The sequence below is a fragment of the Haemorhous mexicanus genome, chromosome 25 (genome assembly GCF_027477595.1).
Source record: "Haemorhous mexicanus isolate bHaeMex1 chromosome 25, bHaeMex1.pri, whole genome shotgun sequence".
NCBI lineage: Eukaryota > Metazoa > Chordata > Aves > Passeriformes > Fringillidae > Haemorhous > Haemorhous mexicanus.
Window position 1 is genome coordinate 3,963,045 of NC_082365.1, and position 16,662 is coordinate 3,979,706.

Sequence of the window (16,662 nt, forward strand, 5' to 3'; positions counted from 1 at the left end):
TGGGCCTTTTTCCATTTACAGTTCCACTAGAAACACGGAACAGGGGCAAAAAGAGGAAAAAAGGATAATGGAGAGAAGCATGGTGGGGTTGGAGAGGGTCCTTGTCTCCTTGTGGGCAGGGAAAGAGCAGAGCCCCAGCTCCTGGGTATTGCCCAAACTGTGCTGGAATGGGGTTAAAAAGCCTCAGACACCTCAGCATCTCCCACAGGGCTGGAGAGAGCCCAGCTGGACCCTGGAGTGAGCCCAGCTCGATCCTGGAGTGATCCCAGCTGGATCCTGGAGTGATCCCAGCTGGATCCTGGAGAGCCCAGCTCTATCCTGGAGTGATCCCAGCTGGATCCTGGAGTGATCCCAGCTGGATCCTGGAGAGCCCAGCTCTATCCTGGAGTGATCCCAGCTGGATCCTGGAGTGAGCCCAGCTGGATCCTGGACTGATCCCAGGTGGATCCTGAAGGGATCCCAGCTCTATCCTGGAATGATCCCAGATGGATCCTTGAGAGCCCAGCTGGATCCTGGACAGCCCAGCTGGATCCTGGACTGATCCCAGCTGGATCCTGGAGTGATCCCAGCTCTATCCTGGAATGATCCCAGCTGGATCCTGGAGTGAGCCCAGCTGGATCCTGGAGTGATCCCAGGTGGATCCTGAAGGGATCCCAGCTCTATCCTGGAATGATCCCAGATGGATCCTTGAGAGCCCAGCTGGATCCTGGACAGCCCAGCTGGATCCTGGACTGATCCCAGCTGGATCCCGGACAGCCCAGCTGGATCCTGAAGCCCAGCTTTGGTGTTCCCCAGCTTGGTTCAGCAGCATCCATTATCCTTTTTTCCTCTTTTTGCCCCTGTTCCATGTTTCTAGTGGAACTGTAAATGGAAAAAGGCCCAACCTGGTCCCTGCAGCTCCCAGCCCAGCTGGGCTTGGCCCCCAGCACCACCAACCTGCAAAGAGCAGCCCCACCAGGGCACTGCAGCCTTTCACTGCTGTGTTAGAGCAGCCAGCTTTCATTGGCTTGGGTTTTGCTTTCCTCTGCTTGCCAGGGATGCAAATTCACCTGATGATATCTTAAACCAGAGCCAGACCTGGTGTTGCTGCTGTTAAACCCTGGTGGGTTTGGATCACCCTGCAGGGTGAGGGTCTCCACCTCCCTCTCAGCCCCAAGGCTCCCCTGATGCAGCCCTGGAGGGGCTGTAATTAACTGTAATTAACACAAATTATTCCTGTGTGCAGCTGCTGCTCCCTGACACTGCCAGGATCCCACCAGCCACTGCTCCTGAGTTTGATCTTTGTCATGAAAGATGTGCACAAGGACGTTTTTAATTGGGACAGGAGGTCTTGACAGGCTCATGTAGACATGGAAATGACAGGTCTGGGCCAGGGTGGGACTGGTGGTTAGGAGTCACATGAATATTCTGTGCAAAATGCAAAGCTGGGCATTTTCTGTGTTGTTTTTGACCTTGTTAACACATAAACTCAGTCTGGATAATCTGCCTGAAGACACTGAGGGTACATTTACCAACCCTTCTGAGACCTGTTGTCTCTGCAAGGCTGTGATCTCTCTTCCCAGCTGTTTTGTGTCTGGGCTCCACTGGGATTTTGCCTTCCAGGCACAAATCAACTTAAATATGCCCAGAATTAGATTCCCAGAATCACAGGATGGCTTGGCTTGGAAGGGACATTAAAGCTCACCTCATTCCACCCCCTGCCACAGTACGAAGCCTGATTTTATTTCAGGGGTCCCAAACAAGACCCCAGGAGTTCTGCTGGGCTCTGCCTGAACCTGGGGGGAGATTTTGTTTGTGTCCCCCACCCCGACTTGGAGCAAGCTGGGATAGTGAAAGGGGGATGGAACTGGAGGAGCTTTAAGGTCCCTTCCAGCCCAAACCATGCCATGATTTTATGGTGATGACAAACCAAGAGCCTCTGTTCCTTGCAGGCTATTTAATTTCCAAACTAATGCAGGCTTTCTTTAGAGAGAGGGGCTGACCCATGGAGGCAATTACACTGAACAATTAGCTGATGTTAATTAACTGCTTGCAGCACTAAGCTGCACTCAATCCTTGCCATCCCTGACCTTGCAGCAGCACCTTTCCAGGACAGGCTGGAATACCAAACAGGCTCAGGCTGGCACAGTCCACAGCAGGCTTTCAATGCCTCTGCAAACATCCCTGGGGCTGCAGGGCATCCTCCTAAGAGCTGCACCACCCCAGAGGTGTGCACAGGGTGCTGACCCTCAGAAAGAATCCAAGGAATGTCAGGCACTGAGGCAGGGAAAGGAGCAGGGTTTGTAGCTGAGCAATGAATCCAGTTATTCCTGGGCTGGCCCAGTCCACACCAGGCTTTCAATGCCTCTGCAAACATCCCCGGGGCTGCTCTGCTTGGAGAGAAGGGCAGGGCATCCTCCTAAGAGCTGCACCACCCCAGAGGTGTGCACAGGCTGCTGACCCTCAGAAAGAATCCAAGGAATGTCAGGCACTGAGGCAGGGAAAGGAGCAGGGAAATGCTGGTTTGTAGCTGAGCAATGAATGCAATTATTCAGGGGCTGGCCAGCCTGATGCCAGCCCCTGCAGCAGCAGCAGCAGCAGCAGCAGGCACAGGGAGCAGCAGGAAGGCACCTGCAGGTGCTCCAGGTGGAGCTGAGATGGCCTCGATCCCTGCAGGGGCAGGAGAAGGAGTAAGAGTAGGGCAGGAGTAAGAGAGCAGGAGCAGGAGAAGGAGTAGGAGCAGGAGTAGGGCAGGAGTGAGAGTGCAGGAGAAGGAGTAGGAGCAGGAGCAGGGGCAGGAGTAAGGCAGGAGTAGAGCAGGAGTAGGAGCAGGAGTAGGATCCCTCTGCCAGGGGCAGAAGCAGGAGCAGGAGTAGGAGCTGGGGCAGGAGCAGGATCCCTCTGCCAGGAGCAGGAACAGGAGTAGGAGCAGGAGCAGGATCCCTGTGCCAGGAGCAGGATCCCTGTGCCAGGAGCAGGAATTGGAGTAGGAGCAGGAGCAGGGCCAGGAGCAGGAGCAGGATTGGGATCCCTGTGTCAGGAGTAGGAGCAGGATCCCTGTGCCAGGAGTAGAATCAGGATCCCTGTGCCAGGATCAGGAGCAGGAGCAGGAACCCTCTGCCAGGAGTAGGATCAGGAGCAGAAGCAGGATCAGGATCCCTGTGCCAGGAGTAGGATCAGGAGCAGGAGCAGGATCAGGATCCCTGTGCCAGGAGTAGGATCAGGAGCAGGAGCAGGATCAGGATCCCTGTGCCAGGAGCAGGAGCAGGAGCAGGAGCAGGATCCCTGTGCCAGCAGCAGGAGCAGGATCCCTGTGCCAGCAGCAGGAGCAGGATCAGGATCCCTGTGCCAGGAGTAGGAGCAGGAGCAGGATCCCTGTGCCAGCAGCAGGGCTCGGCTCTGGGTGGCACCAGGCACAGCCATGGGCTGCTCTTGCATCAGGCCCCAGCCCTGGGGCATAAACAGCTCCTTTTCTAAGGGCTACAGACAGATCCAGCAGGTAAAATTCCATATTCCCCTGGCAGGATTACACAGCTCGTGGAATGGGGCTTGCCCCTGGTGAGTGATTCAGCCCAGAGCATCTGGCAGCTCCAGGAGAGGCACAGAAATGTGGAGCTCATGCCCAGAGGAATGACCCTGCTGCTCTCTTGCTGTTGTTTTAATTTGTTCTCTTTTGTTCCCACTTCATAGCAGCTCCTGTTTGTGAGCATCACCACGTCACAGACTGATAAGGGATCTTTGGGAGGGAGATTTCTCCTTGGAAATCTGAACAAAACTCATCCTTCATGACACCAGCACACAATGGCTCTGACCAAAGCCAAGGACTGGAAGAGAAGCCTTTTGTTTCCAAAACAATCTGTTTTAAAGAAATGTTTAGGTTCTGTTTCAGGACAAAAATGCTTTGAGAGAGTCCTTAATGCTCTCCTCCCTTCTCATTAGATGAGCAAGGTGAGATTTCCCTCGGGACTTGCACCATGCAGGTGCTGAGCTGTCAGACAGAGCAGTAAACAGCTGGAATCTGTGAGACAGTGCTCAGAGGAGCACAGGGATGAAAACACAGCTTTAACCCAGGCAGGGGCTTGGCTGACCCTTTTATCTCCCCCTCCTCTCCTCACGCTGCTCTTGCTGCCTTTAAAGTCAAACATTTGCAGGTGGAAGTGCCCAGCCTGAGCAGCTGGGGCTGGAGGGAGCCTCTGGGGCTGCCTGGCTGCACCTGGGCTGGCTCAGGCCTGGCAGCAAACACGGGAGCACCAGGAATTCCACATTCCCTCTTTGTGCCAGCAGGGAGAGCTGCAATTACAGAGCCATGGAACACTTAGGTTGGAAGGGACCTGAGAGCTCTCCTTGTTCCTCCCCTTGTCACAGGCAGGGCCACCTTCCACCATCCCTGCTCCATGGAAGACTCTGCCTGTGCTGATCAAATAATTCCATTTTCTGTCTGGGACAGACCTGACCTGGCCCATCCTTTCTCTCAGAACTCTTTGTTTTAAACCCCTTTTGGTTTTGTTTTTAAATATTTAGGGGCATTTATTATTTACCTGACTGTGACATAAGTCTGTAGCACATGGCACGTTCTGATCACACACAGGTTTATTAGGGACATCAGCCACCTCTGCTCCCCAGGGGTGTTGGCAGTATCAGCTGAGCCTGAGAGGTGCCAGCACAGCTCAGAAGGGATGAGCTGGAGCTGTCCCAGCCTTGCATCTGCCCCATTTTGGGCAGCACTGACACCAGCACAGCCTCTGGCCTCCTCAGCTGTGTCTTCCTGCAGTTCAAGCCTCCTCCAGGTGCTGGATGCAGGTGGTCAGGGCTGGGTGGGAGAGCAGAGTGTGGCAGGGAGGCAGCGGGATGTCTGGGCAGCCCTCCAGCCCACCCAGCAGGCAGTGATGGTTTTGCAAGGCACTTTCACACGGCAGGTGAGTGCTCAGGCCTCAGAGGCTGTGATAAAATTAATAAAAAAAACCCCAAAAAGTCCTAAAGGAGCAGCAAAGTCCAGCAGTTCTTCCCAGAGACGCTTTATCCACAGGCAACCCTTTTGAAAACAAGCCACACCCCGAATTCCACGGCTTCCCTGTTTTGATGGATCCCCAAATGCAGTAAAGCCCTTGCAGGAGAGCACACCCCATCCACGCTGAGAGCTGCTTTGTATAAATAGCTCATGTACACCTGCTATATACAAAACATTCTGTGCACACCGCCTTCCTCTATTCGGTGTGAAGCTCCCAGCACCTCTCGGGCAGGAGCTGGCAGCAGATGCTCGTGCCCCAGGCAGTGCAGGCCGCTGGATTTGGGGTGAAAAATCCCCTTTTCCCCCAGCCCCACGAGCTACTCCTTCAGCAGCCCCAGCTTCTTGAGCGCCTCACGCCGGTTCTCGTCGGCCGCGCCCTTGGGCGAGATCTTCACGCTGACGGCGGAGCGCGGCGGCCTGGGGAAGCTGGGCAGAGGGTGGGATCTCCTCTTGCTGCTCTTGTCCTTCTCCTCCTGCTCCTTCAGGCCCCCAGAGTCCTTCCCTGCCCCGAGGGAGGCGGGCCGGGGCCGGCTGCGGAGGAAGCTGGGCGCCAGGCGCTCGATGAAGGACATCTTGCCCAGGGAGCTGCTGCTGCCGCGGCCGTTCTGCTCCTTGGGGCTGCCCATGGAGCTGCCCAGCCCCACCCCGGAGCGCTCCAGGGTGTTGGATTTGAAGGGCATCTGCCGGACCCCCGGCACGGAGCCCTCCCCAGGCTGCCCGGGGATGGGCAGTGCTGGCTCCCTGGCGTGGGGATGGAGCTGGGCGCTGGGCTCCCTCCTGTCCTGGGGCAGTCCCAGCTTCTGCAGGGCCTCCCTTCGGGCTTTCTCCTTCTCCTTGGGGTCGAGGTGGCCTGAACTCCCCCTCTCAGCAGTGCTGTCGCTGGCAGGGCTGGCCTGGCAGGTGGCTGAGGGTGGAGGTGCTGCTTTTACCTTCTGGTTGTGCTCCGGCACAGGGCTGCTCCTGCTGGTTTTCAGGATGATGTTTGGTGGCAGTTTCCGCGGTTTGGGGGCGGTTGGAGGCCCACGCTTGGCCTCGGGGTCCTGAGGGGCCTCCTCCAGCGTGGGTTTCTCCAGGTGGCCCCACGAAGTCCAAATCTTGGTCTCCTTGGCATCCGAGCGCTGGCTGCGTGACCACTCCAGCTCATCCTGGAAGGGGTCTGGGGGTTGGATCATCACGGACTTGGTGTGGCTTCCTGCTCTGCCTAGGTCCAGCCTGCCCTCCTTGGGCACCTCCTGGGCAGCTTTTCCTGCTGGCACCGTGGGGACAGCTCCTGTGCTGCCAGAAGCTCCATTTGCCGCAGGGATGTTCCTGGGGAGGCTGGAATAGCCCGGGCCTGGAGCAGCTGCTGGGGCAGAGATGCTTTTACCACTCCTCTCTGCAGCCCCACGCTGCTGAGCTCTGCTTGCAGGGGGAGTCCTGATCCCCAGGTCTGGGAAGAGAAGGAGTTGGAGTCATGCTCTGGACACAGAACACCCCTCACCCCTTCTGGGCCAGCACAGGCACCCAGGGCTCCCCCAGCTCCTCTGATGTGCAAACCCAGGGCACCAGGAATATTTCTCTGTCTGCTCTGGGGTGCCCTGACCCCAGGGGAGCTCTGACTTTGACCCTCACTCATGGAGAAAGTTTCCCAGACTTCAAGATAGACTGGAACCCACAAAAGTGTGAAATAGATTACAGAGAGCAGTGTGGGTGTGTCACTGGGTGAGAAATTGAGGGTTTGGGGTTTTTAGTGTGTTGTGGATGGAAGCAGGATGGAGGGCACAGGGTGTCATCCTGGGCTTCTTCTTCCTCCTTCTCCATGGGTTTGGGTGGCATTTTGTAATTGGGCAGAAAAGTCCCCACTGGGGGCTCTGTGGGATCAGTTATTGGGGTAAAAGGGAAAATAATCCAGGTGTCAGCTCTTAAATTGGATAGTTTAGTCTTAAAAGCCCTTGTACCAAGAGATTGTTGGCCATTTTGTGCCTGCCAATGAAAAGCTGCAGAACTCACAGCAGTGAGGCTGTTTCACTGATCAGAAATAATGAACACCTGAGTCTGAACATGAACTATCATCTCAGGTGCCTTCAGTCCAGACCCAGAGAAACCCAGAGCTGGTACCCCCACACCTGATCCATCACTGCTGAGGGAATTGGACCCTTTGGGCCTGACAGAGCCTCGTTAATTACTGTCATTACTGACACTAACAGAATCCCTGCAAGGTATTTATGTATTGTAGAGTTTCAAAGCCATTGAGTTGAGGCATCAGCAAATTCTGTAAAATATTCATGTCTAGACAGGACGTGTGTTATACATATCTGTGCTTGAGAATAAGGCCTGTATGAAACTATCTGGGGAAAGAAATAAACAGATTTTTTATATTTTATACTAAAATCTTATCTGCAGAAGGGTTTCCAGCTCACCCCGGGGCACAGGGCCTTTCCTGGGCTTGGAGGGCTCCCCGTAGTCGGTGTCATCCGTGGACACCCCACTGTCCCCCTCTGCATCCAGGGAGCCAATGGTTTCCTCCAGGAACATCAAACACTCCTTCTCTTCCACAGACAAATAGTCATAGCTGTTGTCACTCTGCAGAAAAAAAATACAGAGCACAGCAGGTAAGAAAGAGAGGTTTACTTACTCCATATATATATATATATATATATATATATATATATATATATATATATAAAAAAGTAGTGTGTGTATATATAGTATATAGAAATATAAACATATATATTATATATACATATAAAATCTATAAATATATATGTATATATTTATAATATGTGTATATAAATATAAAATATATATAAGAAAGATACGTTTACTTTATACTACATATATATAATATATATATGTAGTGTGCATCTGTAGTATATATAAATATAAATATATATGCATATATTTATTATAGATACATATAAAATCTATAATGATATATGTATAAATTATAATATATATGTGTATAAAATATATATATAAGAAAGAGAGGTTTACTTTATACTATATATATATATGAGAGGTTTACATTATACTACACATATATATAACTTTATATATGTATTAATATTATATATTTTAATAGATTATATATTATTTTAATATTTTATATATTTAGATTTAATGTCCAGATAGTTTAGAGAGCCTGTGGTAGCTGCTTGGCCAGTGGCTGTTCAATAATGAGTATTTACAGCTCCAGAAAACCAGACAACCTCCTCTAAAAATAAGAAAAAAAAAAAATATATATATATATATGTAAAGTCTTTTTTGTATTACCCTCCTCTGTGGGTCAGAATTTGGATTATTCTGAACTTGGGAACTTGGCCTCTAACTTTCAGCTCTTTAAGCTGAAGTGTGAGCAGATGGGTAACAAATCTACAGGTACAGACACCTGTAGTGCTCAGCACTGCTGAATCTCAGAGAGCACCACCACCACTGAAGGGTTCTGTGCAGGTGATGAACCCTCCTTGCTCTCCCATTCATTCCTGAGCCAGAACTGTGGAATTTTTGTTGTATTTTGAGCACCAGGAGATGTTATTGCAGTATCAGATATCAAGGTGATTCCTGCAATCTGTCACGAGCAAACTGAGGGACAGGATGGAATGTGCCCAGCACAGGGCAGGAATTATCCCAGGTGGAGTTGTTTTGCAGAGACACCTTATCCAAACCTTTTACCATGCAGTATCACAACCAGTTCTTCCATCCCCATTAAACTCAGAGGGTTTGGTTCTGGTTTGCAATACTTCACATGGAAAAGCTGCCAGCCCTGAGCTGCTCTCACACGTATCAATTATGCTCCACGCCAGGCAGGATGTAATTAGCCCATCAATCTTGGGATCAGTGTTGGAGACAAACAAGCTTTAATGGACAGATAGTGAAACATTACACATCTACACCCATGGTCCAAACTCATCCCTGCCTTAACTGGGGAACCCATCTGGTGCCAGGCAGGAGGAGCTCAGCTCGCTGTCTCTGCAGCTGTTGTCACTGCTTGGAGCCAGTGTGACCCAGTTAGCCAACTGCTCTGATCCCTGCAGCCCTGGCAGCACAGGAGCCTCTGCAGGGAGAGGATCCCCCCTCCAGGGATCCCCTCTCCAGGGACAGGATCCCCCCTTCAGGAATCCCCTCTCCAGGGACAGGATCTCCTCTCCAAGGAGAGGATCCCCTCTCCACAGATCCTCTCTCCAGGACAGGATCCCCTCTCCAGGGATCTGTCCTCCAGGAATCCCCTCTCCAGGGGATGGATCCCCTCTCCAGGGATAGGATCCCCTCTCCACAGATCCCCTCCCCAGGGACAGGATCCCCTCTCCAGAGACAGGATCCCCTCTCCAGGGGTCTGTCCTCCAGGGATCCCCTCTCCAGGGACAGGATCCCCTCTCTAGGGACAGGATCCCCTCTCCAGGGATCTGTCCTCCAGGGATCCCCTCTCCAGGGACAGGATCCCCTCTCCAGGGATCCCCTCTCCAGGGACAGGATCCCCTCTCCAGAGACAGGATCCCCTCTCCAGGGATCTGTCCTCCAGGGATCCCCTCTCCAGGGACAGGATGCCCTCTCCACAGATCCCCTCTCCAGGGACAGGATCCCCTCTCCAGGTCTCTCCTCTCCAGGGATCTGTCCTGGCCCAGAGCAGCCCCTGCAGCACCAAGGGCTCCCCACACGTGGCAGGATGGGAAGGCTGGGAGAGCTCTGGGGCAGGAATTCAGGAATCCACCTGGTCCTGCTGCTGTCTCAGGGCCTCCAGCTGCCCCCAAAGCAGCACCAGAGAGCAGATTTGGGCTGGGATCTGCCCAAAATCCTTCTCCAGCCCAGAGGGGTGAGCTGGGCTGGGCACCCTGGGGTTACTCACCCGCTGGGAGTGGTTGGAGGCCGTGCTGACCATGCTGTCACAGCTGCCAGAGTTGCAGCCAGCCATCCCCAGCTCCTTCCTAGGCATAGCCTGGGCTGCCCTGGAGGCTGGCACAGTGGGAATGTCCTGGCTGGAGCAGGAAAAAGGAAAAACATTAAGTTGTGAGGCTCCCCCGGGGTGACTCAAGCACGCTGGGAGGGAGACAGGCTGGCTCTGAAGCTGCTGGAGGAATTGTGCTCCATCTCCAGCTGCTGGATGGAGGAATTGTGCTCCATCTCCAGCTGCTGTCCCCAGAAGAAGGCATAGCTGGGCTTTTAAAAATCTTCCTTGAAGTTGTCCTCAAAATAATTGGGAATGGGGTAATCTCAGCACAGCCAGCTCGTGTTGGTGGCTCTCTGCTCACCTTACAGGGGTGGATAAGGCACAAGAAAAGCTCTAAGCCTGGCTTAGAAATCCCAGCACAGCCCCAGCCCCGACTCATGGGATCTCTTTCCTCTGCCACACCCTGTGCCAGCCCTGCAGCTTGAACTCGGGAACGTGCTGGCCCAAAATGCTGCTGGTTACTCACATCCTTGCTCTGTCAGGAGCTTCCTCCTGGCAAGGAGCTGCCTCTGCCACCCTTCCTTGGGGGCCCAGGGGAGGTGTCCCCAGGGAGGTGTCCCCAGGGAGGTGTCCCCGGGCCTTTGGGGCACGCCTGGGTGTGTTTGGGCACACGGCTGGCACAGCCTGTGGGGAGCAGGGCAGGCTGGGGCTGTGCCCAGGGGGGTTCAAGCAGCACCCCAATGTCCCCTCTGCTCACAGCAGTGTCCCCCTGATGCAGCCCAGACCTTCTCATCACCTAGTGGGACCCCAGAGTGGCAGCAGGGTGACAAACAGCCTTGATTTGGGTTTCCCACACCGGGTCAGGGTGCCAGGGGGCAGAGGGCACAGTTATCCCTGCCCAGAGCTCTGCTGAGCACCCACAGAAGGTGCCATTACTGAGGGATGCAAAGCACCGAGCCTCCAAAAATTCCTGGCACCACCAATGAGTCTCCTCCACATGCACCACCCTGTTCTGGGGGAGGGAACTGGGCTGTGGGGGCGAGAGGGAGCAGCAAAACAAACACCAACAGCCCCTGCAAGACACACGGACCCACGCGAGAGGATTTGCTCCTCGGGAGACAGAGGAGCCCTTTGTGCTGTAACCTGCAGGCAGGAACACACTGCTGCTTTTTTTTTCTTGTAGCAGGATCAGGGAATTAGATCCAGAGATAAGTGAGCAGAACTGGCTGCTTGTTCAGAGCGTTAGACCCTGAAAGAATTCCTTTGTAATTGGAATACGCCGCAAAAATCAGATTTCAACACCCACGCCCTGACAGCTCTAATCCTTCCATGCAGGAGGAGTTTAATATTTCAGTCTCAGCTTTGCATTATTTACTGCTTAAGTGATGTTGAAGTAAGTGGTGGCTTTGGAACAGCAATTCCCTGGATTCTTTGAATTCAGATCTCTTCCTAGCCAGGGATTTGAGCTGGGAGGAAGCAGAGCTGAGCTTGGGGGACTTCAGGCCTCTGCAAGGTTTTGCTGTGCACTGGAGCCTCCACAACGGGAAATTTAAATTTCTATCAAAACTATTCTAGATTTACATCGACTCCTCAGTAGCAGGAGGCTTGGCCCTGGTTGTTGTGCTGTTCCTGGCTGCCTCCCTCCCAAATTTCAGACAGCAAAACCCTCCTGAGGAAGTGAAAACCTTGCTGGAACTTGAGTGTGCAGCTGCTTGGGGCCAGCAGGGAGGCATTTTCTCCATGAGGATCCCCCCCACCACCAGTCCACTAAAGAAATCATTTTCTCTCATCAAAACCAGCATTTGCAGGGACCTCAAGCAGCTGCCAAGGCTTTGGCACCCACCGGGCCCCAGCTCATGGGAGGCAAAGTCCAGCCCGGGCATGGCAGAGGATCTGCACCGAAACAAGAAGTTCCTTTTCCTGCCCATTGGTTCTCTGATGTGATTACAGCTCCAGCACACTCATCCAGCTCGGGAAAGGGGAAAAAATCAGTGTTGAAATCCCCAGTTTAAATGATTCAGAAGGATTTTAGTTCCTTCTTTGCCACAACAGTAACAGCCACAAACTAAAAACGTGACTGAGCGTTTGATAAAAGGCACGGTACTCAAAAAGCTGTTTTATAGCTGGGTTTCAGAGGTGTAGCTCTCTTCCCCAACTAAAAACATATTTGGAAGAAGCTGTTTTTTACCCAAATCCAAATGCCAGGTCCCTCAGCTCTTGTGGCCGTTGCCATAACTGTCCTTTAAAAGCCCACGGAGCCATCAAAGAGGTGCCGGGTGGCAATTAATGCTAATTGCTTTAGAGAAGAGGCTACTTTCTTTCAGCCAGCACCACTCCAAGCTCTTCATCCCGGGTTAGAACACCTCGGTTTTGCTGTCTGGGGCACAGCAGCCAGACCCCTCCTGCCTGGGAAAGGCTTTGTGCTGGCCAGCCCCAAACACAACCCAGAGCAATCCCCCCTCTGCAGGCACTGACCCAGCTCGGAGCAGCCCGGGGGATGGATCCCAGCTCGGGGGCAAAGGGGTCAAGGGCAGATCTGAATTTCCTCCTATCTCAGCAGGTAAATGAAGCACCCCAGCAGCTGCCTGAGCTGTTTGCTGTACCGAGCACAGCTTTCCCCAGCTTTCCTCCCACCACACCACCTCCAGACCACCTGGTCCAGCTTCCCTGGTGAATCCCCCACCACATTTCACCCTAGCAAAGCAGAGCCCTGCAGGTACCCAGAGCCCCCCAGCCCCTCACCCGCAGCCCATCCAGCAGGAGAAGCACAGAGAGCAAAGGACAAGCAGGAACAGAAATTATTATTAATCCGTTTTGTAGTTTTACCAGGCTGTCCGTCGTTCCGTGCTGCCCAATTCCTTGTCCCGGCCGTGCCTATCCCAGGACTTCTTTGCTTTTCTGGGCTAACCAAACACGGCCGGGTTACACATTAACCCTGCTCCGCTGCAGATAAGGCTGCGCTGCCCAGGTGGGTGCTCGGCAGGTACGTCCTGACAGGCGATCCCTGGCCCCTCACCTGCACCCAGGCCGAGTGCAATTCATCCTGCAGCCCTGCCGGGCACCTCTCCTGCCGTTCCAGCCTGGATCCCCCGAGCCGAGCCCCCAGACCCCGGCGGTGCCGTGCCCCGGAGCGCTGGGTGTGAGCCGGCAGCTGCGGGCAGCTCTGCTCGGTGCCACCCAGCTCGCTCACTTCCCTGCTGTCCCCTGCTGTCCTGGGCACGGCTGCGGCCGATAGGAGACTCCTTAATCCGACATCCTGTTCTGCCGCATAGCTGCTCGCTGACAGCGGAGCCCTGAGCCCAGCCTTGCGCTCGGTAATTACGGAGCGCGTCACCCGCAGCCGCTTCTGCTCTCGGCTGGTTTGGCGGGGATGCCGCAGCCCGGGCCGGGAGCTCAGCTCTGAAAACAGCCTGGCCTGAGACAGGTTGCTACTTGCATTATCACCACAGCTTCCCAGAGGCCAGGAGTTTGCTGCTTGCAAAGGAAGGAGGTTGTAAAGACGGGCAGAAAGTGTTTTGGGGAGGGAAGATTCGGCACGGATTTATTGACGTGCTGCAGGAAGGGGTGCCCAGGTCTGCGCAGCTCCCACGCTCCTGCTGCCTGTCCCGACCTGCAGCTGCTTTTGCCCCAGTTGGCACCAAAACCCTCTGCAAGCTCCTTCCCCGTGCTGGGGACTCCTTCCCCAGGCAGCCTGCAGCCAGTTTCTGGAGCTCTGGTGAAAGCTGAAGCCCCCCCAGATGCCCATCAGGCTCGTCCTCACACTGACACCTTCTCAGAACCTCTGCTGGGGCTTTTCTCCAGCAGCATCTCCTGCCCTGAGCCCCTGGTGCCACCTCTGCTGCCTCCTCAAAGAGGGGCCCGGATGTCCCCACCCTGTGCAGGGTGACACCGACCCCCAGCCCGGGTGGAGCTGCAGGGGCAGACAGAGAACAGCAGAGCCTCCTTCTTACCCTGGCTTTGGGCTCTGTTGTTAAAATTGGAGCTTTTCCTGCTGATTAACAAAGCTTTGGCCATCCCCCCTCACAGCATGGGCTTGTACCTGCTTGACAAGGTGCTGCTTACTGCAAATCTACAAACACCCTGCAGGAAATTTCCAGGGCTGACACAGCTGCCGGATTCATTCACATTTCCACGCTCCAATGATATTTTTTTTTTTTTCAATTGGTATTTTTAGCAAAAGGATTTGTTACCACACACGTTCCCTGCTCCACAGAACAGGGAAGTGGAAACATCAGCTAATTAAAGCCAGGGGAAGATGGAGGGAGAGCAGATGAGCCAGAGGCTCCCACTGGCAGTGCTGAGCCCAGCCAAGTGCTGTTGCAGAAGGGAACTTGTGCTGCAGAGCAAATCAACGAAGCAGAGGCTGCTGAGAACTCCAGCCAGCCCCAGCCCTTCCTGCTGTCCCACGCTGGCTTGGGGAGGGATGGGGATGCAGCCAGAGCTGCTGGGGCTCTGTCACAACCAGGGATTGAGGGCAGGATTGGTGCCAGGGCTTCAGGAGCTGTGCTGGATGGCACAGCATCAACAGAGTTTAAACATGGTATTAATTAGTGAAGTGGGTTTGATTGATGCACCCCAGCAGCTGCCTGAGCTGTTTGCTGTCCCAAGCACAGGTTTCCCCAGCTTTTAATGAATTAATTTTAATTTGAAGTGGAAGCTTTAGAGCTGCCCGGGTTTTGTCGAGTTGTGCCTGGTGCTGAGGCTGCTCTGAGAGAGGGAGGAAAGCAAAGCTGGGGTAATTTTGTTCTTGCAGTGCCAGCAGGGTGTGAGTGAGCAGCAGCACGGGGCAGGGGTGCCTGACAGCAGCAGGACTCCAGTCTGGGCAGTCTAACAGGCAGAGCTGGCTGCCTGCAACCCCGTGTGGGTCAGGAAAGTGTCAGGATCCATTAGGAGAAATCTGGAGCTCCTCTGGATCAGGAGCCCAGAAAGAACCTGTTCTTTTTCCACATTCCTCTCCCTCCAACAACTATAAATAGCTGCAACCCAAAATAAGGTGTGATTTCACAGAGATGGCATGGAGGATGTGTCAGGAGTCAAATGATGCAGAGAAAACTTCCCAGTGCCCTGGAAGGACTTTGGCAGCTTCACAGCCCTGCTGAGCCTCACCCTGTTCCTAAACACGAGGGCACAAGTGACTCAGGCCTGGCCCTGAAGGAAAAGCATCCACAGGCGTCACTGATAAGATTCCTGTCAAGGTAAGGAGGGTTTTTGACTCTGTGAGACTCCTGGGCACTTTCCTTCACCCAAATTGCAGGCACAGCCTGTGTGCTGACAAATCTGTTATGGAAAATAGCATGTAGTTAATGCCTCCTGCTGCACAGCACTCATTAAACCTTCCTATGGCCAAGGAAGGTTTTATTTCTTTATTAAATAAAGATTTAATTATTATGTAAACATTATTTATATAATATTTATTTTCTCTGTTTCACAAAAAGGAGCTGGAGAATGTAGTTAATGTAGTTAATGCCTCCTGTTGCACAGCACTCATTAAACCTTCCTATGGCCAAGGAAGGTTTTATTTCTTTATTAAATAAAGATTTAATTATTATGTAAACATTATTGATATAATATTTATTTTCTCTGTTTCACAAAAAGGAGCTGGAGAATGTAGTTAATGCCTCCTGCTGCACAGCACTCATCAAACCTTCCTAAGGCCAAGGAAGGGTTTTATTTATTTATTAAATAAATATTTAGTATATAAATATTATTTCTATAATATTTATTATCTCTTTCACAGAAAGGAGCTGGAGAAGGGAGCTGAAGTGTTCCCATTGCTTGCTTACCATTAACACCAGAAGTGAGAAGGCAGCTCTCAAGCTTTAATAGTTCCCCAACATTTTCCTCAAGATTTAATTAAAAATAATAGACAAGGGCACTGTGGCCCTGGACAGCCTGATTTTGTTAACTCCTCTGTTGTATTCCTGTTTCAGGGGGGAATTGGTGCTCAGACAGCTGAAACAGCAGGAGTGATTTCACCCAATTTGGAGGAATTTTATTTGGAACAAACCTGACAGCAGTTTTAGAGCTGGATGCAAAGTTTGCTTTAAAATGCAGGCAGACATTTAATTGCATGGCAGCTGCAATTTTCCAAACAGCAAGCTGACAACTTTTAGTTCCTCTTCTGGAGTTTCCTTGGCTGGGAGGTTGCCAGGCTGGCCCATGGGTGGGTTCTGTAGTGAAATCAGGCACACACAGATGATTCAGCACTCGTGTGTCAGTCTGATTGCTCAGAACCTCCCCCAGCTCCAGCTCCAGCTCCAGCAGCAGCACAGAACTTCTGCTCTCCTCATCCTGCCCAGAGGAGAAGGACAAACACAACACTGTGGGGTCAGAGAGGTTCCAGCCTCACTGGGGTTGGCTGCCCCAGAACAGATCCCAGGTGCAGAGCTGGGATATTCTCCAGGAGAGCAGGATGGGCACAGGACACTGTCCCCAGGCTGTCACAATGGCACCCCCGTGACTGTGCTCAGGGAAAGGAGCTGATTTGAGATGCACCATGGAACAGGACGTTCCTTGTCTCAGTGCCCTCCCCAGAAACTGCTCTTTTGATAGGAGTTTACTCAGAACTTCAGAATTAGGTTTGTCCTTCAGAAATCCAGTTAGTACTGATTTTCTCCCCAGACTGCTCTTTCAGTCTAGTGCATCCATGGAGTAGATCTGGGTAATACTGGACACAAGTATTTGTGAAGTTGGCTTAATCATTTGTATGTTTCAGTGCACAAAGGATTCTGGAGGATGTAAAACTCTCTTTACAGCTGGGTCCTGATGTCTCAGGTACCATATTTCATAGAATCCCAGAGTGGTTTGGTGT

General features: G+C 52.8%; 1 protein-coding gene and 1 long non-coding RNA gene across 4 annotated transcripts; one reads left to right on the forward strand and one right to left on the reverse strand.

Annotated features, from left to right (window-relative positions):
- Positions 1-4,551: 4,551 nt before the first annotated feature.
- C25H1orf116 (chromosome 25 C1orf116 homolog) lies at positions 4,552-13,354 on the reverse strand. 3 transcript variants are annotated; one of them, XM_059867925.1, is made up of 4 exons: positions 12,868-13,353; positions 9,810-9,939; positions 7,387-7,549; positions 4,552-6,416 (listed from the first exon to the last, which is right to left on the reverse strand). In XM_059867925.1, exons 1-4 carry the CDS (start codon positions 12,891-12,893, stop codon positions 5,305-5,307), a joined length of 1,431 nt encoding a protein of 476 aa, XP_059723908.1. In that variant the 5' UTR covers positions 12,894-13,353; the 3' UTR covers positions 4,552-5,304. The 3 variants fall into 3 exon arrangements, with proteins under 3 accessions (XP_059723908.1, XP_059723909.1, XP_059723910.1); XM_059867926.1 differs by having other exon boundaries at positions 12,678-13,350; XM_059867927.1 differs by lacking the exon at positions 9,810-9,939 and having other exon boundaries at positions 12,678-13,354.
- On the forward strand, positions 12,218-15,747 carry LOC132338438 (uncharacterized). The gene is made up of 3 exons (XR_009489450.1): positions 12,218-12,411; positions 14,859-15,046; positions 15,589-15,747. It is a non-coding gene; the product is annotated as an uncharacterized LOC132338438 (long non-coding RNA).
- The last annotated feature ends 915 nt before the right edge of the window (positions 15,748-16,662 follow it).

Excerpts from the sequence above, each read along its gene's own strand:
- C25H1orf116 (XM_059867925.1), bottom strand. The coding sequence starts at position 12,893 with ATGAATTGCACTCGGCCTGGGTGCAG. Across the intron at positions 7,550-9,809 it reads CCTCCAACCACTCCCAGCGG|AGTGACAACAGCTATGACTA; the intron begins GTGAGTAACCCC and ends TTTTTTCTGCAG. Across the intron at positions 6,417-7,386 it reads GAAAGGCCCTGTGCCCCGGG|ACCTGGGGATCAGGACTCCC; the intron begins GTGAGCTGGAAA and ends TTCTCTTCCCAG.